The sequence below is a fragment of the Ascaphus truei genome, chromosome 14 (assembly GCF_040206685.1).
Source record: "Ascaphus truei isolate aAscTru1 chromosome 14, aAscTru1.hap1, whole genome shotgun sequence".
Lineage (NCBI taxonomy): Eukaryota > Metazoa > Chordata > Amphibia > Anura > Ascaphidae > Ascaphus > Ascaphus truei.
The window spans coordinates 39624635-39647610 of NC_134496.1; the positions used below are offsets into that span (position 1 = coordinate 39624635).

Sequence of the window (22976 nt, forward strand, 5' to 3'; positions counted from 1 at the left end):
AATGCACTGGCCTTCATTTCTGTCTAGATAATGAATGCCTCTCCGTTGCTGCTTCTGTTGAAACCGATTGCTGAGCAGCCTTTCAACAAATTGTAGACACCTTGCGGTTAAGCCTTGAAAGCAGGAGGTCCAGTTGGAGATCAGTTGACCACACTGCCTGACCGTGGGCAATCTTCTTTAAATCCCGTAATTCAGGAACCAGTAGTCTGATTGTAATCTGTTGGTATCCATGATTTTAAGGAAAAAATGTGCAGGTGTGTATGAATTCATGTGGAAGTGGAAATTAAATATATGGATATAGATCAGGGGTGAGTAACTCCAGTCCTCAAGGGCCACCAACAAGTCAGGTTTACAGGATATCCCTGCTTCAGCACAGGTAGCTCAATCAAAGTCTGTCAAAGACTGACATAATGACAAACATAATGTTTAATAAATAATGTACTGCTAAGGAAAGAAATATGGAAAGACCTTTTACAAAAATGTAAAAAAATTTCAATTCTTATTGTATGGTATTTTGATATTCAAAGTATTTAATAACCCTTACAACAAAACAGTTTGTTACACGCCTTGCAACCATGGGAATCTGTTCGGCAGTTCAAGCACACATGTTCTCTCCTTCCCTTTCCTCAAACCTGAAGATCATGCAAGGCAAATGATTTCTGTGTTTGGTTACATACTGTATGTACAAGTGTAAATGTCTGCTTTCATCTTACACCGCCTCCACCTGTCTCTCGTGCGCCGCCGCCACCACCCATCTCGCCCCCGCTGCGCCTCCTCCCGCCTCTCGCACGCCTCCTCCATAATGCCTAATTGCTAAAGATAAACTCTGACATTAGGGCTCATATTTACAGAGTGGTGGTATGTCATAAGACACCTTACGGCCGATGCAGCCCGTTCATTTGAATAGGGGGGTGGCTAACTCCAGTTCTCAAGGGCCACCAACAGGTCAGGTTTTCAGGATATCCCTGCTTCAGCACAGGTGACGCAATCGGTCACTCTGTCAGAATGACTGAGCCACCAGTGCTGAAGCAGGGATATCCTGAAAACCTGACCTGTTGGTGGCCCTTGAGGACTGGAGTTGGCCACCCTGCCTTATGGTGTTTTATGGTATTGCACCACTTGGTAAATCTGGTCCTATATACTTAAAGCAGCATTCTCCTCACTGTGGTTCTATTGCTGCATTCTTAAATAGATAAACAGGGAGAGCACTTCCATAAGAAACGGTTATATACGGAGAATGAGTACGTTAAAATACGGTCATTTTAAACCCCAACATTTGTTTCAAAATGTAGCTTAAGCATGTATTGTATTCTGTGAATATTGAGGGTCTGTGTGCTTCTCGCGCCACTTCTAGCTGCGTCTCACGCCCCCGCCTAGCTGCGTCTCGCGCCCCCGCCTCGCTGCGTCTCGCGCCCCCGCCTAGCTGCTTCTCGCGCCCCCGCCTAGCTGCGTCTCGCGCCACCGCCTCTAGCTGCGTCTCGCGCCACCGCCTCTATCTGCGTCTCGCGCCACCGCCTCTAGCTGCGTCTCGCGCCACCGCCTCTAGCTGCGTCTCGCGCCACCGCCTCTAGCTGCGTCTCGCGCCACTGCCTCTAGCTGCGTCTCGCGCCACCGCCTCTAGCTGCGTCTCGCGCCACCGCCTCTAGCTGCGTCTCACGCCCCGCCTAGCTGCGTCTCGCGCCACCTCTAGCTGCGTCTCGCGCCACCTCTAGCTGCATCTCGCGCCACCGCCTCTAGCTGCGTCTCGCACCACCGCCTCTAGCTGCGTCTCGCACCACCGCCTCTAGCTGCGTCTCGTGCCCCGCCTAGCTGCGTCTCGCGCCCCGCCTAGCTGCGTCTCGCGCCCCGCCTAGCTGCGTCTCGCGCCACCTCTAGCTGCGTCTCGCGCCACCTCTAGCTGCGTCTCGCGCCACCGCCTCTAGCTGCGTCTCGCGCCACCGCCTCTAGCTGCGTCTCGCGCCACCGCCTCTAGCTGTGTCTCGCGCCGCCTCTAACTGCGTCTTTATGCCATTGCCTAGCTGCATCTCGCGCCACCGCCTCTAGCTGCGTCTCGCGCCCCCGCCTAGCTGCATCTCGCGCCACCGCCTCTAGCTGTGTCTCGCGCCCCCGCCTAGCTGCATCTCGTGCCACCACCTCTAGCTGCGTCTCGCGCCACCTCTAGCTGCGTCTCGCGCCACCGCCTCTAGCTGCGTCTCGCGCCCCCGCCTAGCTGCGTCTCGCGCCACCGCCTCTAGCTGCGTCTCGCGCCACCGCCTCTATCTGCGTCTCGCGCCACCGCCTCTAGCTGCGTCTCGCGCCACCGCCTCTAGCTGCGTCTCGCGCCACCGCCTCTAGCTGCGTCTCGCGCCACCGCCTCTAGCTGCGTCTCGCGCCACCGCCTCTAGCTGCGTCTCGCGCCACCGCCTCTAGCTGCGTCTCACGCCCCGCCTAGCTGCGTCTCGCGCCACCTCTAGCTGCGTCTCGCGCCACCTCTAGCTGCGTCTCGCGCCACCTCTAGCTGCATCTCGCGCCACCGCCTCTAGCTGCGTCTCGCACCACCGCCTCTAGCTGCGTCTCGCACCACCGCCTCTAGCTGCGTCTCGCGCCCCGCCTAGCTGCGTCTCGCGCCCCGCCTAGCTGCGTCTCGCGCCCCGCCTAGCTGCGTCTCGCGCCACCTCTAGCTGCGTCTCGCGCCACCTCTAGCTGCGTCTCGCGCCACCGCCTCTAGCTGCGTCTCGCGCCACCGCCTCTAGCTGTGTCTCGCGCCGCCTCTAACTGCGTCTTTATGCCATTGCCTAGCTGCATCTCGCGCCACCGCCTCTAGCTGCGTCTCGCGCCCCCGCCTAGCTGCATCTCGCGCCACCGCCTCTAGCTGTGTCTCGCGCCCCCGCCTAGCTGCATCTCGCGCCACCACCTCTAGCTGCGTCTCGCGCCACCTCTAGCTGCGTCTCGCGCCACCGCCTCTAGCTGCGTCTCGCGCCCCCGCCTAGCTGCGTCTCGCGCCACCGCCTCTAGCTGTGTCTCGCGCCGCCTCTAACTGCGTCTTTATGCCATCGCCTAGCTGCGTCTCGCGCCACCTCTAGCTGCGTCTCGCGCCCCCGCCTAGCTGCGTCTCGCGCCACCGCCTCTAGCTGTGTCTCGCGCCGCCTCTAACTGCGTCTTTATGCCATCGCCTAGCTGCGTCTCGCGCCCCCGCCTAGCTGCGTCTCGCGCCACCGCCTCTAGCTGTGTCTCGCGCCGCCTCTAACTGCGTCTTTATGCCATCGCCTAGCTGCGTCTCGCGCCACCTCTAGCTGCGTCTCGCGCCCCCGCCTAGCTGCGTCTCGCGCCACCGCCTCTAGCTGTGTCTCGCGCCGCCTCTAACTGCGTCTTTATGCCATCGCCTAGCTGCGTCTCGCGCCCCCGCCTAGCTGCGTCTCGCGCCACCGCCTCTAGCTGTGTCTCGCGCCGCCTCTAACTGCGTCTTTATGCCATCGCCTAGCTGCGTCTCGCGCTACCGCCTCTAGCTACATCCAGAAGAATCTCTTCTGGCGATATTTACAGACTTGCACAACCACTCTAAATTTCGACAACAGCACAAAAAACTAGTTTTGTGTATATGGTGCATGGAGACATCATTTCTGCATTGTGTATTTATCTATCAGGAGTGAAGTGCAGTGTGTCTGCAATATAGCAACTGGCATTTTAATATTTCAACAAACGTTACTCGCCTAGATCTTTTTAATGTAGCAATCACCACTAACTTGAACGTACATATATTGTTTATGCAAACTTTTTACATGTACTGTTTTTATTCTTGGCATTTGTCCTAACTCTTACATAATCCAGTTATATCATCTTTTTCGTAAAATTGTTGCCAAAATTAGGCATTCCTGTATTGGGACTCTCACGGGTGACGCTGTTACGGCCCGTTAATAGATTACTTTAAGGAGATGGTGACTTTGAGGAGACGCTGATTGCAGCAGCTGACTAACACAAATAGAATAACACATCTCTCAATATTTCAACATTAGGGAGATATAGACAAAGTTACCCAAATCATGTCGGACAAGCATTTAGCATCTATTTAGAACTCTTGTTCTTCTGTTACAGGGACTCTGCAAACATCAAAGCTGGATTAGAACATCTGGTAAGTTCTACATTTCTCTTGAACATTTGCATCATCTTTGATATCTGCATTCCAAATGAATACTTTTTGAATGTGCTTTGAATACCTTAAATCGAGAAAATCCTCCATTTTCCCAACGGGGTCGGCTTATCGTTATTATGCGAAGGCACTTACACTTTGATTTTTTTTTATCATCTCAAGGGAATAAGAAAAGAAAAATCTAATTATTATTAATTTTTTATTTTTTATGTAAAGATGAAATAAAATGGAACACAATCCTTGGATTGATGATTGTTTTAATTATCAGCGAAAACAAATGTTTGGCTGTACATTTTTGGCATACCAGGATCTGAAAAGAACAAACAAAGTTGTGTTTAAAACAAATATTGCATGCATAAATATGGTCTGTTTTAGTAAATTCAAGTCTTTCAAAGGGGAGCTGGACTTTGTGTATGAATAGTTAATTGATTGTGTTTCTCTTTCTTTGAATACAAAATGTTATGTTAAACTGGATAGCCCCTGCTGTATGCCATCCAGAGGATACAAAGCTTACAACGGAGATGGTACAAGGGCATACGCAAAAAGTAATTGCTTCATGCTCAGACTGCAAACATTTTGCATATCCTCTCTAAATAAATAAAACGGTGGATGTGTGTGTGTATTTGATCCCCAGTAGGGCCTTGGTCAAGAATTCTTGCAGCTTTGTAAATTTGCCCCAACTACTGTACAGGCATACCCTGCATTAACGTACGCAATGGGACCGGAGCATGTATGTAAAGCGAAAATGTACTTAAAGTGAAGCACTACCTTTTTCCCACTTATCGATGTATGTACTGTACTGCAATCGTAATATACGTGCATAACTGATGTAAATAACGCATGTGTAACAGGCTCTATAGTCTCCCCGCTTGCGTACAGCTTCGGTACAGGTAGGGAGCCGGTATTGCTGTTCAGGACGTGACGACAGGCGCATGCGTGAGCTGCCGTTTGCCTATTGGGCGACATGTCCTTACTCGCGAGTGTACTTAAAGTGAGTGTCCTTAAAGCGGGGTATGCCTGTATATGACTTTTTACAAAAGGCTTTAACCATTCTTGAATCAAACAGTTAACAGGATCCCCTTCTAAGCAAAGCTCCAACGGCTTTCCATTTGGTGGCTCACAGACCAGATTGTTTGATTTGGACACAATATAAGTCAAACGAGGCAGGAGAGAACATAGTCTAAACAAATGCGCTGTAGTGGAGATCACTGTCTGCATGGGCTTCAGTGTTTTGTTTATTATTATTATTATTATCGTTTATTTGTGAAGCGTCAACATATATATTCCGCAGCGTGTTAGAATGGGGGATACAAAGTTATGTATGTTACATAAACTGTTACATACAAGTGAGGACAAAGATGCACAAAGAGGTAATGAGGGCCCTGCTCGGGGGAGCTTACAATCTACAGGGAATGAGGGACAATGTTGAAACAAGAAGGTGAGGTGGCTGCTCATTGTTGGGTAAGGTGGGGCTCAGGTTAGAATATGGCCCAGTCTGACAGCTGAAGCCTTTAAGGTTTTGGGGGGGGGGGTGTTACATAGGGTGGAGATTGGTCCAGCCACCTAGCTGACCCCAATGGGGTTTTAGGCCAAGGGGATTTGGATGTTAGAGGCTGTTGATGTGAGAGACCGAAAAATTGCTTATACTGACACTGTTGGTAAACATTGTGACCCTGAATGTCTTGGGTAGCCCTGCTGTAGGTGAAAAGGATGGCACAAATAAATGTCATTGGTTGGGTTGGAAGTGAACAACCTATTCGACCTATTCAGTTCAAGAACTGAAACACGATGCATGAAGGAAGAGCTATAATACAATGATTTTATTGAAACAATATAATGCATTATTCCGACCGTATGTAACAATGCAGTCGTATTATTTTCTAAATGATCTCATACATGCCTTTCCCATCATATAATAGAACATTTGAAAGCAGTGACCTTTTTGTCCTTGTGGTCAAGCAACGCAGTTGAATCACTTTAAGTACTGTAGAGTAATCTGTCATTAATAGCTTATTTAGCCCTTTAGTGGTTTATAAAGATATCACAGCGAAGGTTCTCCCATTGTTACTTGTTAATCAATAAGCGCCAATGGATTCCAATAAAAGCAATTTTCAGGATGACTTGCATGCTGTATTTTTCGACGGAGATACAATTATACAATGTGTAAAGGAAAGTCATCATTTTGCACATGCAAGTTAGTCTTGATTTACACCCATTCCCAATCATCTCCTCATATTTGAGCGAAATACAGATTATTTTATGGGGGAAAAAAATCAAAAGAAACAGAAACCTACAGAAAAAAAAAACTGGCTGTTGCACAAGCAAAATAAATGGGCAAAAGAACAGAGCTGGTTTCTGTTATAATGTATATTTTTTAAACGTTCTCTTGTAGTAATATTTAACTGTTATGATTGATAAACCCTTATGTACGATCAAAAAAGGCTAAAAATGAGCTGGTTTTTTTTTTGTTCGTGGAATTTATGCCAATAATCTCTTGCTAAAACATATTAAACTTTAAACATAAAATAAACTACCCATCTGGACCCAGACGCCAATGTCTGAAACTCAGAATAGACTTAGCGGTAGTTCAAGAAAGCATTGTTTCTCTGTTTATAGTAGCCTAAGTTGTATTTATTGTTTTGCCATTTTAGCCGTATGTGTCAAAAAAATGAGCGTGTGATGAAATCCGTTTCCTTGTTTTGGTTCTATCGTTGGAAGAAGTGCTATAAATGAAAAGTATTATTTTTCAATAGGGTTAACCTCTCGCTCTGCAAAGCATTGCTAGCCCTCTGCCAGCGAAGGATTTTAACTTTATCATAGTTTGGAAACCTGTTGTGAATTCCCAATTTATCGTATGCAGAAACACTCGTCACTTTGGCACCAGAGCTCACCTGGTCTTTGTGCTGGTTGAAACAGACATTCCCATCTACGTTTGCGTTTTGGGACTTGTATCTTCTAAAATAGCGTATGGCGTTGGCAGTCCTGGACTGACACAAGAAGCTGTATGGTGCTCCAACATGAACCACTGGCTAAATAGCCCAAGAATATAAGCACATTATATAGTGTCCCTGGAGGTCCCAGACAGTCCAGACCAATATACTCCAACCCTTGCAATAAAACCACTTCCACTAGATACCGATTAGCTGGAAACAATCCCACTGTAATGATGTGGGACCTTCACTGGCTAGTGACCAGACATAAACATCGGTTGGGTAAGTATAGGTACATACAGATAAACAGGTTGGAGTAACTCACATTTGTAGGGTCTTTTGTGGGAATTCCTCCATGGGTGCGTGCTGCCGTTACTCCACAATGACCGGACATCCAAAGGAAGGAGAGATGGAGCACAGCTGGTAACAAAATGAACTACTAAGGAGAGTGGGACCCAGATAAAAATGTTACCTTGAATACCAGAATACCTCATGGTTTAAATACAGAGTGGGATCTGGGCCCATTTCTAACGTAATTCCCTCCTTATGCAATTCCTTTCTGCAAACCTTCTTAGTAGTAATTATATATAGAAAATCTAATTAACTCATGTACTATTTTACAATATTGGTCTTTGTTATATGCAACTTCTCTTCTTGATATAGCAATCTCAATTCAGAGTCTGGCATTGAGAATTTAACCCCTTTTTTATTTGTAGAATAGATTATGTCTTCCAGTTGTCACAAGTCATAGTAGGTTTAACTTTATTAAGAACAACTTTATTGTAAATATCTTCATTGATATTAATTGTTAACATTTATATGAACATATGTAGACATAACAAATAAGTATATAGACTTGAACAACTATAAATCAAATCAAATAAAAATCATAATGCAACATAAAGGGAACATATTCGTGCACACATATGCATATTATCCTCCATTTCATGTGCATCTATACAATCACTACAGGTGAATTATTGGTATTGACACTCTATTAATATACATCAATAAAATCTAATGTTTTAGGAAATGTGCACTTAAATATATACATATATACATACAAAATATAACTTGTAAAAAAACAAAAAAATAAAGTGCACCCGATTTTGTTCATTGGGTTTATATCTAAGGAGTGTTATTTCAATAATTCACACACAAGAGGCTTTTTTCATATATCTGTTTTTAAAATTAATATTTTTAAACTATTACTACCATCACTGTGTTAGAATCAAATTGTTATCACTTTGTTATTAGTGTAATATATACTGTTGCTCGTGAATCCTCTTTTAAAGTAGTGTTGAATAAAACTCTTTTTTTAAGGTTGTCCTGTTAGAGTAATAAAGTTTTAGGATTCAAATGGAGCATTTTTATCAATGTATGAAATGTTTGATAAAGTTTTTTTGACAGTAAAGTTTTGTTGAAAATAAAAAAATTGGAAAAATTTGTTTATACTCAAATTGCGCGCTGACGTCACCAGTCCAGGCCGCGCATGGCGCGTCACTTGTGACGCGTTCCCCGCGATGGATGGATGGCGGCAAGTGGCGGGAAATTAGAGTATATTAGGTAGGTTAGTACTAGGCATCACTATGCACCTTGAGAAAGAGCCACCGGCTCGAAACGCGTTGGTGGGGGCCTGAGGGCTCCGTTTTTTGTATTTTTGCACTGATCCAATAAACTAACATTTTTATCTGGGTCCCACTCTCCTTAGTAGTTCATTTTGTTACCAGCTGTGCTCCATCTCTCCTTCCTTTGGATGTCCAGTCCTGGACTGACGCATCAGATAACCAAGCTACAGCTAAGGGTCTCAAATTTGTTACAGTAAAAATAATATTGTTCACAAATAAAGGTAATTGATATGTAAAAAAACATATGTTAACTCACTGTATGTTGGGGTTTTCTCTAAGGCTACGGCCCCAGTGCTTGCGCTGCACGCGCACCTGCGAGGCTGGCGGTGCGTGCAGCCGAGTTCCCCCGCCTGCAGTGAGCTGCAGGGGGGAGTGACAGGGGCGCGGCCATGATGTCACACGGCAGGTTTGCCTTCATTGGCTGAACCACCGGGGGGCGTGGCCTAGCGCTCCGTCACTCGAGTTGATTACAAATTTAATGTCGGCCTGAAAATCTCACGGCGCGACGGCTGCCTCTCGCAGTGGGCCCAGCCCCATTGAGGGGCGGCTCTTGTCCCCGCAGCGCCAGCCATAGTGAGCTCTGCATCATCCAGCAGGGACCAAGCCTAATTGTGCAAACTAAGGGTTTAATCGAAAGAGCAAATAGTAGTGGTGATAGCGGACAGCCATTATTCCATTCTTTTATTTTTACTATATCCGAGATTCCTCCTAATCAGTTTCAGAGAGGCAATATGAGTCTTATAAAGGGCCTGGATTCCTTTTAGTATGGGACCATCCAGTTCCGGACGTATATATAAGGCCTCATTTATACTAGCGACGGCAGTACCCGCGTGAAGTCACTCGTGCGAAACCTGAGCTGGAGGTGACAGGGTGGCGTGGCCGTGAATAAAGGTAATAATAGCGACGGCAGTACCCGCGTGATGTCACTTGTGCGAAACCTGAGCTGCAGGTGACAGGGTGGCGTGGCCGTGAATAAAGGTAATAATAGCGACGGCAGTACCCCCGTGACGTCACTTGTGCGAAACCTGAGCTGGAGGTTACAGGGTGGCGTGGCCGTGAATAAAGGTAATAATAGCGACGGCAGTACCCGCGTGACGTCACTTGTGCGAAACCTGAGCTGGAGGTGACAGGGTGGCGTGGCCGTGACGTCACGTGAGCGATTCACCCTCATTGGCTGAACCGCTCACGTGACATGGCCGCCATGCGGCAAGATCAATTTTAACAATCTGTTCAAAATTTGCATGCTTGGGCGCGCTCAATGGACAATATAATTGCGGCCTTGGCTAACAAAGCAAAAGCTCAGGGCCTCACAATATGAGGGACCTCAAAAGTAGAAAAAAAAATGCATTTCAAGTTTTAAATTGGATGATAAAAGAAGATTCTGTATAAATATGGAAATTTTGGTTAAAATATGACCCTAATCATCATGTGATAATGGAAAACTCAGGGAGCACAAGCCATTGGTGGATACATGTAAAAGAAACACAGTGATGGTGCAATCCTGTTAAGACACAGGGATGGGGAGGGTTAGGATGTGCGCTCTCCAAAAAACAACCTCACAATGTGACTATAATATACAGGCCTTGAACCCCAAACTGGGAAATGGTATCTGTAGTGCAGTGGACTCGTCTGGAAGCTTGCTCGTGATGTCTCAACGATTCCCCCCCAGTCATACAAACAAAAAACAAGAACAGGATAGTGTTGGAGGTATAACAATGTATTGGTGCACACAACATAAACTTAATGATGCACACTCACATTTGAGCCATTTTGAGCCAAGCTTCCAGACGAGTGGGGACCGGGCAGGGCCCCGACTGGGAGAACGGGAGGGACGTGGTGGACGGAGGGACGGGACCCCCAGCCCAGAGAGACACCCGGACACCCCCCCGCCCCAGAGAGACCCCCAGACACACAAAGAGGGACCCCCGGACACCAAGATGTGCCGTCAGTGGTGGGTGGGGGTCGGGCACCGGGTGAACAATAGCTAGTCTTTATATATAACAATGTTATAATAATGCTTTCATTAATTTCATTTTCATGTTTATGTTCTCAACGGTCCCTTCAGTCAGAATAATCTATTTTTAATTTTTTGGGGCCACTTAAACTTGACGTAGCTTAGGGCCTCAGAAGGTCAAAGTCCGGCCCTGAGCGTTGGACAGCGCAAGCACAAAGTGGCCTATATTTAGGCCTCTATTAATTATGATGTTAATGCAGCTCCTGTTGCTCGAAAAGATTTTAGAGGCAGGAAATCAAGAGAGAAAATCAATCCAGGTGTATATGAAAAATAAAATATAAATATAGTGCTGCACGGTATTCAATTTAAGTGAAAAATGAAAAAAACTGTATAGAAAACTCACATGGTCCGTGAGTGATTAAGGCAGTGTGGTTGTTCAGAGTAACCAACTGTTGTATGTATCCGGACACTCTCGCGATGGCGTTAGTCAGGGCCAGATTAGTGACGTGGAGGGACAAGAGGGAAGGGAATCCCACATTCAAAAAATATATACAGAAGACACAAATAGTGCAGATTGCTGTATATTATGAAAAGGAAAATAATGATGGCTTCTGTAAGTATTAGAGAAATAAAGTTATGAGACCTTTTATATATTGAGCCAGATTTTAAATGTCAAAAGAAATGTTTTATTTTTCTTGAAGTCATAAATGTCACCCAAGTTGCTGATTTACAAAAGGGGCCGGGGCTTGTGTGTTTCAATGCAAGATGGTCTGGGCATAAATCTTGGCATGTTTGAATAGAAAATCAGAATTCAACAGAGGTGTATTTTGTGGATCAGAATGTGAATTCTCTTCTACTCCAGTGACCTCTCAGGGACAGGACCTATGACATATGGTATCGTACTGTCTAGGGATTTCTGTTTGTTTTATCCTTTTATTAACATATTTTGACACATTTTGCTAGAACAGATTTTTGCGTATTAAGTTCATCGTTTTTTCTTTAATAAACGGGGACCTGAGACCCTGGCAGATATAGAATTACATATTTTTTGCATATTTCTTTGGTGGTGGAAGCAGATAGATATGGTTGCAATCTAGTAAGGAGTTAATATTAACTCATTGAAAGTACCTTGCAGAGGAAAAAGGGGAATTGGCTAGATGGCCGTGTGTATTAACCCTAGTTGCATATCTAAGTTATGTGCTCACTTGTGTGCTGTCCTTCACTGATGGTACATTGGGACGGATTGAGGGGATATATTGTTAATTTGAGGGACCTTTGCTGAAAGTGAAAAGTGGGTTAGCTAGAGAGCTGTTTATTATTCAACATTTTTGTGGCTCTTTATGATCTTCCATATCAGTTCACATTCGCTGTCCGCTTCCGGTGTAAACCTGCCGCAAGAATACCTGCAGAACTTATTAAAAGCACAATATGCTGTAAGAAAACATCTACTATGTTTAAAATGAAAAGAAAGATGTTTGGCTTAGCTCGCATGTACTGCAATTAAACAAATCCGGTCCCAGGTAGAATCTAACAATGGAGGCCATGAGGTTATGAACAGTACTGGCTGTGTCCTTGGTTACAGCTCATATAAATGCAAAATATATATATATATATATATATATATATATATATATATATATATATATATACATATATATATATATATACACAAATCACCAAAAAATCTACTCGCCACCTAGTACCACACGTGTGCTGCTTGGGCCAATAGGAGCTCGCCACGATGTTAAATCCACTCGCCCGGGGCGAGCAAATGTATAGGTTTGTCGAACACTGTATATATATATATATATATATATATATATATATATATATATATATTTTAAATGCTGCATAGTCTTATTTACATGTTTGGCTCCAATGTCCAGCCTTACTCTGCATTACTATATTTCCCAACCCCTCTTATAGGAGTATTCTTCGATCCTATTCCATCGATTTAAATAAAAGATTTCCGGTAAACGTGCTTAATTAAAACCTGTTGGAACCGACACGTTTCCTTAGCTCCGTTCTTCGCATATCATTATTTATGCTGTAACCTCTGAGATTTGTGTCTTCACATCATGATTCGGCTTCTTGCCCTTTCTGCCTTAACTGCGCTGACTCCAGAGTTGCCTTCTTAACAAGCAAGATATGCTCATGAGGCTTCTAAAGCAAGCGGGCAGTGCGAGCAAAACCGATATACAGTAATACAAAAACATGTCACAATACAAAGTGTATTATTTTCTTTGGCACCGACAAAAAGAATTGCACTCGTAGATGTTATTCCTTATTGCACCAGTGGTTTGTACGCAATTTCAGTAATTTGATCGTAGCTGATGAAAAGCTGACAAGATTTCCACAGCGCCCCATTAGATAAAAGCAGCATGAAACCACAGGTTAATCTGCAAACAGATTTTCATGCTTATTACTCTAATGATTCCATCATATTTGATGTAGCAGGCAGCAAGGCGTCTCTCTGCAGCGACAGTGGGCTCCATTTTTGGTCTCGCTACTCATTAAATGATGTAGTAATTTGACTGACCTCTGACCAGGTGCATATCTGTTCATAATTGCATGTCATTCTGACGGGGGAAATTACTTTAGAGAAACCAAAGTATTCACCCGCTTCCCAAGTTTAAAAAAAAAAACTAACAAAAGAAATATTGCATTAATTTCCAAATGATGATATTACATTTAGTGCCTGGGCCTCATATATCAAAATCTGGAAACCGCTCCGTTACTATATGCGCTTAATCTTAATGGTATCTCTAGATGTCAAGGGCATGCAGGAAATTAAATCGGAAAGTGCAGATAGACCTAAGAAGACATTATCTCTTGATGATTGCAGTTTTGATAGGTATTTCAGTGAATTTCATTTTCACAGAATGGTAGAAGATGAGTTAGCCACCAGATTTTCTCATTTTTCTCCCACATGATTTATGTGAGTTGAGTATAAAACTTTTTATGGGAGAGCAGTTACCGAAGATGAGAGGTAAATTAATGCACTGGGTTTCCATCTCGGCTTCATACACAAATGTCAGCGCGGTGCGTACGTAATGGTTCCCCATCATTATTCAGAGTTGTTTACATTCAAAATATGTAATGAAATCTGTTCAGAATAATGAGGGAAATAAAAGTTTAGAAAATTGTAAAGGTCATGAAGTTTGAGAAATGATGCAATGCTCCCAAAATAACATTTAGGCAATATAAATTACATTATTATGCACCAACTCTGCATTATAGAGACATGAAGATGAAGTGCTTTGGACTAGTAAAATGCTGTTAGCGCGCTCTGAAGTATGAGAATGTGTAAAATATTTCTGATTTCATATTCTGTTTTTTTGTGCATAAATGGGAAGAAGTTTATCTCGTCGCTGCTCCAGAATTTTCTGCTTTAAATCACAATCGGGAGAATTCAACCAAGATGTCATCCTATAAGAAACATTATGCACTAATTGATGCAGAGGCATTGATGAGGCTTTCTGTAATGTCTAGTGGCTTTATTAGGCTCCATAATAGATACATTTTTGTTAACAAGATTATTTCTAACAATACACAAACAATTTATATTCTGGTTGAAGAGTTTTATGATGATGGTGTTTTGAGCATAAGCTAGGACAGATAATGTACTCGACAGCAATAATGCCTCTATATTTTTGCCTGTTTCACGTTGAGGTTAATGGAGTGTCATCTTCTGTTCTGTGAACCTTTTGACCTTTGTAATACATAGGTCGCACACTAGGGCATAAGCAAACTAGGCGATCACTTGATGACGCCCTACTCATTCCTAGACATTGCAGCTAGTTATTATATTAGAATGTAATTGTTGCTTTGCCAGAACAACCTCACTAATGTGGTACCTTGGAAGATATGAGGTCAAGTGAGGAAAGGCAATATTTTTATTCCTTGGGACTTCCATAAGGCAAGAATTTAACCCCCCCCTCCCCCCCACACCTATTTACCACTCCAATATTTGTCTCACAAAAAGTTAATGATGTTGCTATTGCAAGCACCAATACTTGGGGGGGGGAAACTAACAAAAAAAAACCATTGACTGTCTTTAATTGTAACTGTCCCTTGCGTAATTTAGTATTCTATTTCTTAATATATTATCTACTTTGTATATGTTAAGCAATATTGTATTACTGATTATGTTCCAAAATTGTCCTACCTATAGGGATAGCTGGAGCCATGAACATCTTAATAATTCACCTATTTACTTCCTGTACCACCATACACTTGTATTAGTGATGAATTTCCTCTAGGTCAGGATTGGCCAACTCCAGTCCTCAAGGGCCACCATCAGGTCAGGTTTTAAGGATATACCTGCTTCAGCACAGGTTGCTCAATCAGTGGTTCAGGCAAAGACTGCACCACCTGTGCTGAAGCAGGGATATCCTTAAAACCTGACCTGTGAGTGGCCCTTGAGGACTGGAGTTGGCCACTCCTGACCTAGAGGAAATTCATTAGTATTCTTATTCAACCAAGGCTACTATTTGAGGTACATCTCTCCAAAGTAGCTGGCAACTATCTCTCCAAAGTAGCTGGCAACTAGGGATAGACTAAAAATGCTGCCACCTACTTCTGAAGCAGATATTGCAAGGCACAGTCTCTGCTTAAAAGCTGTATGTGCTGCAGTGTTCCTGGTCACGTTTTTCTGCAGAGGTCGTGACTACGTTTATTTTTTTAGAAATCAGCATTTTTTTATTTTTTTATTAAACAAAGTATCTTAATAAAAATAAGTCTCGTTATTGATCAAGAATAATACCCCGGATTCATGGATGACTCCTTTAAATGGCATTCGGTGTGTTAAACATTCTAATATAAAAATTATTCAAATATATGGCTGTGATACAACCAATAACTGGATGCTGCCTAATATTTTGCAGAGGACATAACTATAACTTATTGCTTCAAAGGTTTCGGAATCAAGTGGTTGCAATGAAGCCAAAATCATGGTTCACCAAACCATTACTGTTTGTGTGATGATTTACTGAACATAAGATTACAAGCTTATCCATATATCCAGGAGAAATAATTTACTGGAACTTCCCCTCACTTGCATTTGTCCTCATATTACAAACAGCATTACTTGTAAAACCCTGTAAAAATAGATTAAACCTGCATTTCATCTTCAGGACCCCTTTGAAAAAGAAGTGTGTTGAGATGTAAAGCAATAACAAGTATGACTGACTGCACACTAAATCATTCATATAGTTATATGTTAATTATAGTTAACTGTTAGCTGTGGTTTCCCTATTTGGTATTTCCCTTCTGCCTTCTACCTGTTACATGCACAGAAGGTACCCAGACGCTCTCTATAAATTAAACTTATCACCTTTAATAAAGCGAGTAAAAATGGAAAATTATTACCAATTTAGGGAACCCCCGTGTCTCCTTCTTCGTGAATGTACACACCTGGGGATCCCCCATCTGCTGCTCAAACCCCATTCTAGGGAGATGTCCTTTTCTCCCAAATATATAGAAAACAAAAATATAGAAACAAGGGGAGCGCAGATCAGAAACACAACAAAGGTATACAAGTAGGTATATAGCACTGGGAGTTCTTATACGGAATATCCGCTTACTAGTGGTGACTGAGAGTCAGAGATAATAGAGTAGGATGGATAAACTACTGACAATACTCACACGGGCCTGTGTGAGCAAAGACCTCTCGGGGCTTAACTCTGTAGAGGGTCTTCTCCTAGAACCCCACACCTTCCTCTTGGCTGCTGTTTAACACACAGGTCCTCAGGATATCAAGTTGCCCCCGGAGTGGAAGAAAGAAAGGAATCAAGGGTAGGTATCAATATATAACAGTGACATAAACTGGTGGAGGGATGGTGAATAATCTCCAAGGAGATGATAAATATATATATGTGTATACTCACACGGGCAAGTGTGAGTCAAAACACATAAGGGTTTAACTTTATGAAGGATTGATTTCCTGGAACTGCTCGTCTTTTTGTATACAATTCTCAATGTCTTCCAAAGATCTCCCTAGAATAGATGGAGAGTCCAAATATATTGAGTACTTATTTAATGATAAAAATTGGTTTAAAAAAAAATGGGTAAATTTTTTTGCAACACATACAGTGATTCGGTGGGTGTGGACGGCTGTGGGGGTGTTCTCTTCGCTGACAACTCCTCTCTGGCGTCTGCAGTACGCTGGAGCGTTGGAACGCACGATGGTGTCTGGAACGCACCCCTCTCTTCCTGGCTACGGAAGCCTCCGATGGACAAAAATTATCAACAGCTACAGGATCGAGCAACGCGTTTCGCTTGCGTCATCAAGCTTCCTCAGGCTCTATGGATCAGGATATCTCTTTGTGGTTTAAATACCCTCTGCTTCCCCTTTAAATCAATTTCATTCCATGTCCAACAACCTTAACCCGGCGTGCTGCAGACGCCAGAGAGAAGGAGATGCCAGCGAAGAGAACACCCCCACAGCCTGTCCACACCCTCCGAATCACTCTGTGTTGCAAAGTTTTTTACCCATTTTTTTTCTACAAATTTTTATCATTAAATAAGTGCTCAATATATTTGGACTCTCCATCTATTCTGGGGGGATCTTTGGAAGACATTGAGGACCTGTATACAAAAAGACGAGCAGTTCCAGGAAATCAATCCTTCATAAAGTTAAACCCTTATGGGTTTTGACTCACACTGGCCCATGTGAGTATACACATATATATATATATATATATTTATTATCTCCTTGGAGATTATTCACCATCCCTCCACCAGTTTATGTGAATGTTATATATTGATTCCCACCCTTGATTCCTTTCTTTCTTCCACTCCGGGGGCAACTTGATATCCTGAGGACCTGTGTGTTAAACAGCAGCCAAGAGGAAGGTGTGGGGTTCTAGGAGAAGACCCTCTACAGAGTTAAGACCCGAGAGGTCTTTGCTCACACAGGCCCGTGTGAGTACTGTCAGTAGTTTATCCATCCTACTCTATTATCTCTGACTCTGTCACCACTAGTAAGCGGATATTCTGTATAAGAACTCCCAGTGCTATATACCTACTTGTATACCTTTGTTGTGTTTCTGATCTGCGCTCCCCTTGTTTCTATATTGTTTTTTTCTACCTGTTACACACAGATAAGTACGTTTTGTTCGAAGGTATTCCTGGTTTTGGATACCAGTGCAGAAGGAATAGAAAAATGTTGAGGGCCATATTTTCTAAACCATAAGACCACATATGGCACTGTATATGTCCCCTTCACTTGGAAGTATGTGCTCAAAGGGTGCAGTTCTCATTTCTAAGCGGTGCTAAGCTGTAGGGCCCATTCACGTAGGACACCATACATCTCTTTCAAGTGAATGGGCCTAAGGTGCCTTCTGGGTTAGCACTTCGTAGGGATGGGAACTGCACCATATCTGCATTATAAGGAATGTAACAAGTTGCACAAAGGCAATCAAATTAGCAAACGCTGAAAATGAAAAAAGGATTGCAATAGAACGCAAGGACAGCCCTAAAAAGTTATTTTAAGTTCCTTAATAACAAAAAGATTAGAAAAGAAAATACAGGCGCTCTTCGTTTATCCAACGGAATCCATTCAGGAAAGTAGCGTTGGAGAGTGAAAATGTTGTGAAGTGAGTCCCATGTTAATCAGCGTCGGATAAGGCAGGGGTGCGCAAAGTGGGGGGCGCAATAGATTTTCTAGTGGGGAGTGGCTGTTACAGAGGCCCTGCACTTCCCCGAAGGCATTTAAAATAAATGCCGGGGATCACGTGCCGGAGAGGAGAACGGGGGGCGCATGAGAGTAAGTTTGCGCACCCCTGGGATAAGGCATTCCTGGCGTCGGAAAATGACCCCATAGAATTACATTGTGACTCGTCGGATATGCCATCCGCCGTAACGTGAAACGACGGATAGCGAGGACTCCCTGTATAGGACTCTTTCAGTGTGAGATGGGCAGGCAAATTATTGGAGATAAGGAAAAAGCGGATGTATCAAATAAATGCTTTGCCTCTGTGTTTACCATGGCGGAATCTATTTATACAAATAGTGCCACAGGAGGAAGCCGCAACCTCTATATTAACAAACAATTGGTTAACTGAGGAAGAAGTTCGTAGGCGCTTTATAAAATTACAGTAAATAAAGCACCTGGCCCCGATGGCATGCACCCAGGGTTTCTTAAGGAGCCAAGTTCAGTAATAGCCAAACCATTACATTTAATATTCAAGGACTCCATTTCCACAGGCTCAGTGCCACAAGATTGGCGTAAAGGAGACATGGTGCCTATATTTAAAAAGGGAGCTAGATCACAACCGGGGAATTACAGATCAATAGTGGGGAAGCTACTTAAAGGTTTAGTATGGGATAATATTCAGGAATACCTAATGGATAACAACATTATTAGTAACAGCATGGATTTATGAAGGATAGGTTGTGCTAAACTAACCTTATGTTTCTTTGAGGAGGTAAGTAGGAATTTAGACCAGGGTAATGCAGTTTATGTGGTCTACTTAGATTTTACAATGGCTTTTGATACGGTTCCTCACGAGGTTAGTGTACAAAGTAAAGGGAATTGGACTTCGTAAACATATTGCACCTGGATTGAAAACTGGTTGAATGATAGACAATAGAGTTGTCGTAAATGGAACCATTTCATGTTGGGTTAAAGCTGTAAGTGAAGTACATCAAGGATTGGTACTAGGACCCCTGATTTTTAACTTATTTATTAATGACCTTGAGGGTGGCATAGAGAACAAAGTCTCCTTCTTTTCTGATGACACTAAATTGTGTAAGTTAGAATCAGAGCAGGATGTAATTTCTTTCCAGAAGAATTTGGGAAGACTGGAAACTTAGGCAGGTAAATGGCAGATGAGGTTTAATACAGATAAATGTAAGGTTATGAATTTAGGAAAGAAGAATAAACAGGCAACTTACAAATAAAATGGGGGGAAATTAGGTTATTCGTTGGAGAAGGATTTAGGAGTGCTTGTAGACCGCAGGTTCAGCAATAGTGCCGAAAGTCATGCAGTAGCTGCAAAGGCAAATAAGATCTTCTCTTGCATTAAATGGGGTATGGATGGAAGGGATGTAAACATAATTTTGCCCCTTTATAAAGCATTAGTAAGACCACACCTTGAGTATTTAGTACAGTTTTGGGTGCCACTCCATAAACAAGACATTATGGAACTAGAAAAGGAAATCCACCAAATTAATAAAGGGGATGGATAATCTGATGTATGAGGAGAGGCTATCTAATTTAGATTTGTTTACATTAGAAAAGGGGCGTCTAAGAGGGGACATGATAACTATGTACAAATATCTTCAGGTCAATACAAGGCGCTTTCAAAATAACTATTCATCCCAACTGCAGTACAAACGACACAGGGTCATCCATTAAAGTTGGAAGAAAGGAGATTTCACCAGCAACAAAGGAAAGGTGTTTTTTTGTTTTTTAAAACTGTAAGGCAGTTAAAATGTAGAATTCATTACCCATGCAGACTGATGGCAGATACAATAGATAGCTTCAAAAAAAGTTAGACATCTTAAAAAAAAAAAAGAGGTATACAGGGATATACCAAATAAGGAAACATGGGAAGGGTGTTGATCCAGGGAGTAATCTGATTGCTAATATTTGGCGTCGGGAAGGAATTTATTTTCCACTTATGAGATATATCATTAGATGATGTTTCACTGGAGTTTTGTGTTTGCCTTCCTATGGATCAATATACTGTAAATGCAAATATAGGATACGTATCTCTAGTCTAAATTTAACATAGGTTGAACTTGATGGACATATGTTTTTTTCAACCTCATCAGCTGTGTGACTATTTGGGTCATTTATTAAATAGGGCCATAATCAGCGTTTAGATGTTCTTAAAACTTTGAAAACATCATTTGTGATTTGCTTTTCAGACATTCCTCAAAATCTGGAATTTTTACTTGGCATGAAGAGGGTTTTTTTTTTTTTTTTTTTTTTTTTTTTTTTAAACTTCACATCTTAAAAGCAAGTTGGACATTCGGAAATCTCGTAGAGAAACAATACCCTGCAAAAACACGAAACCTTCATTATCCAAATTTAGAAATGTTTTGCTGCTAAGAAATGGGATTTTTCCTTCCAGAATATGCATTCTTTCCACATGCCTAGAATAGGAAATCAGCAACAGGATTTGACCAAGTTCAGATAAGTAGCTGTTGATTCAAGCTCTCAAGAATCTAAGGGCTGTTGATATATCAGCAACAAGTGCCTGTTTACTTATGGAAACGGCGTGAGCAAGAAGTCTCACTTTACCCTGTTAATTGCAAAGAAAACATGTCAAGAAGGGCTCTGACCTGCAACACATTTAAAAGAGAAGTCCCAATTAACTTCCTAAAAAAAAAGGTGTGTGTCTCTCCACATGAAAATGTGCACAATTATAGGTTATGTTGATCTGGGGGGCGCGAGATCCTCTGTGGGGGGCGCGGCAGTCGCAGAGGCTCGGCGCCGTTCCTGAAGGCATTTAAACTAAATGCCAGGGAAGCGGCGAAGGCCTCTGGAGCTCTCTCTTACCTTGGCTCAGACGGCTTCTGATGACGCGGCATGGCATCATGACGTCAGAACGCCGGAGCCAAGGTAAAAGGAGGGGGGGGGGCGCAAGAGGCGGGGGACAGCCGGCAGAAGGGCACGAGGGAAAAAAGATTGCGCACACCTGATGTAGATCAACACTATATAAGGAGCACAATGTAGACGATCAACTGATAACTAAATTGATGTCAACAAGTTCCAGATACGCTGCAATAGGTTCATGTTCATTAAACGAGATATCAACGTTTTTCCTTTGTACTGTAGCTCGTAAAATGTGTTACACTGTTGCAATCTAATCTGAAACACGAAGATTACTATAAAATTTGAGTTCAAAGTGAGTGGTCAGAATGCCCCCCTTCTGCTGAAACGCGCGCCCGAAGACAGGAACGCCACTGTCAGATTGTATAATTGATAACACTTGCATCCAACTGCTCCCACTCCTGAACGATACAAATGAGTTTTTTCAGTCCTCGTAGCGACAATCCTTTATCAGGAAACCTTTTCTGTACGCGTTTTTCACCATGTTTCTTGCTGTCTCAAGCACTTTGGAACGTGTTTATCTTCTTGGCTAAACACCATCTTGTAACTATGCACTTGATGAGGCCATCACGCCATCGCCAATTCCAAAGAATATTTTTGATGGAATTATTTTAAAATGTAATAATTACTGTGACAGACCTATATAATTGCTCCGATTTTCTTGAAAATTGTGTGATTTTTCAGCAAGATATGGCCAAAAATAACAGGGTCCCGTTTTTCGTGCGGGCATAGACCCACACATCGAATGTAGAGATGTGTGTGAGTTATTCATTACACAGTGCCGATCGGGGCACTATCACATGGAATCTTCCGTTAAAGCCATTGGGAGTTTTTATTAAATGAATAATCCCTAATGTGCTGGTAGATTTCATAATGAGGTACGCAATCAGAAGGAATAGCAAAATGCAGACAATTTATAGAATGAAAATATTACGTTTTGCATTGTTAAAATAAAGCAGCAGTGCCAATTATTCAGCCAATATAATATAAATGGACAATAAAGTGTGTCTTTTTTTTCTGTATCTTTTTGGACAGTATGCACCCGTCCTTTACCTGTACAGTATTTTGTTTTGTGCATGCCATATTTCAGATTTTTTATATATATATATATATATATATATATATATATATATATATATCTATCTATTGATATCGATTTCGAGAATCTCCGCATCTGCATTGGTTATCCCTAAATCTTTGGTGGGCTAATGTAGTTACCGAGGACACGTTTCAGAACCCCTGTTTCTGTTGAAGACACTTCCTAAAAGATGCAATGGAGCACTCTCATTGTGTTTATAGTTACATATGTCGTCACCAGTGCTCCAAGCTCCTGGGAACGCCTGCTGATATCCCCCGAATAGAAGTGAGAACATCTGATATCACATCGCAGAAATGTACTTACCCATCAGAGAGCCAACAATTCGGCTGCAACATGCAACCTTTCTCAATAACAACATGGCAGCCATGTCTTTGAGAGAGACTGCATGTTGAATCCGAAACGCCGGCTTTCTGAAGGGTAAGTACATTTCTGAGATGTGAAACTCCTCCTCTCATCTGTTGAAGACACAACACTTCAGTGCTTATTGCTGCCAAGTTTTGCACTCCACAAGTGCAGGCTTCCACTGTCCCTTCCCTAGAACACCAGTCACGTTGCCTCATGTGGATGGACAAGCCCAGGCAGGAGAGGCACACCATTAACCCTTTCACTGTACAGGAGGCTAGCGTCTGCAATACGTTGCTTGCTTTCCTGGCAGTATGAGAGTGAAAGTGCACC

The 22976-nt window shown here is 42.8% G+C and overlaps 1 protein-coding gene across 3 annotated transcripts in view; it reads left to right on the forward strand.

Annotated features, from left to right (window-relative positions):
- Positions 1-22976, forward strand: part of RSRC1 (arginine and serine rich coiled-coil 1) — a 210406-nt gene that overhangs the window by 66460 nt on the left and 120970 nt on the right. For all 3 annotated transcript variants that reach the window (XM_075570558.1, XM_075570560.1, XM_075570559.1), the window contains exon 5: positions 4072-4108. In XM_075570558.1, the coding sequence (XP_075426673.1) occupies positions 4072-4108 (37 nt within the window). The remainder of the gene's footprint in view (positions 1-4071; positions 4109-22976) is intronic.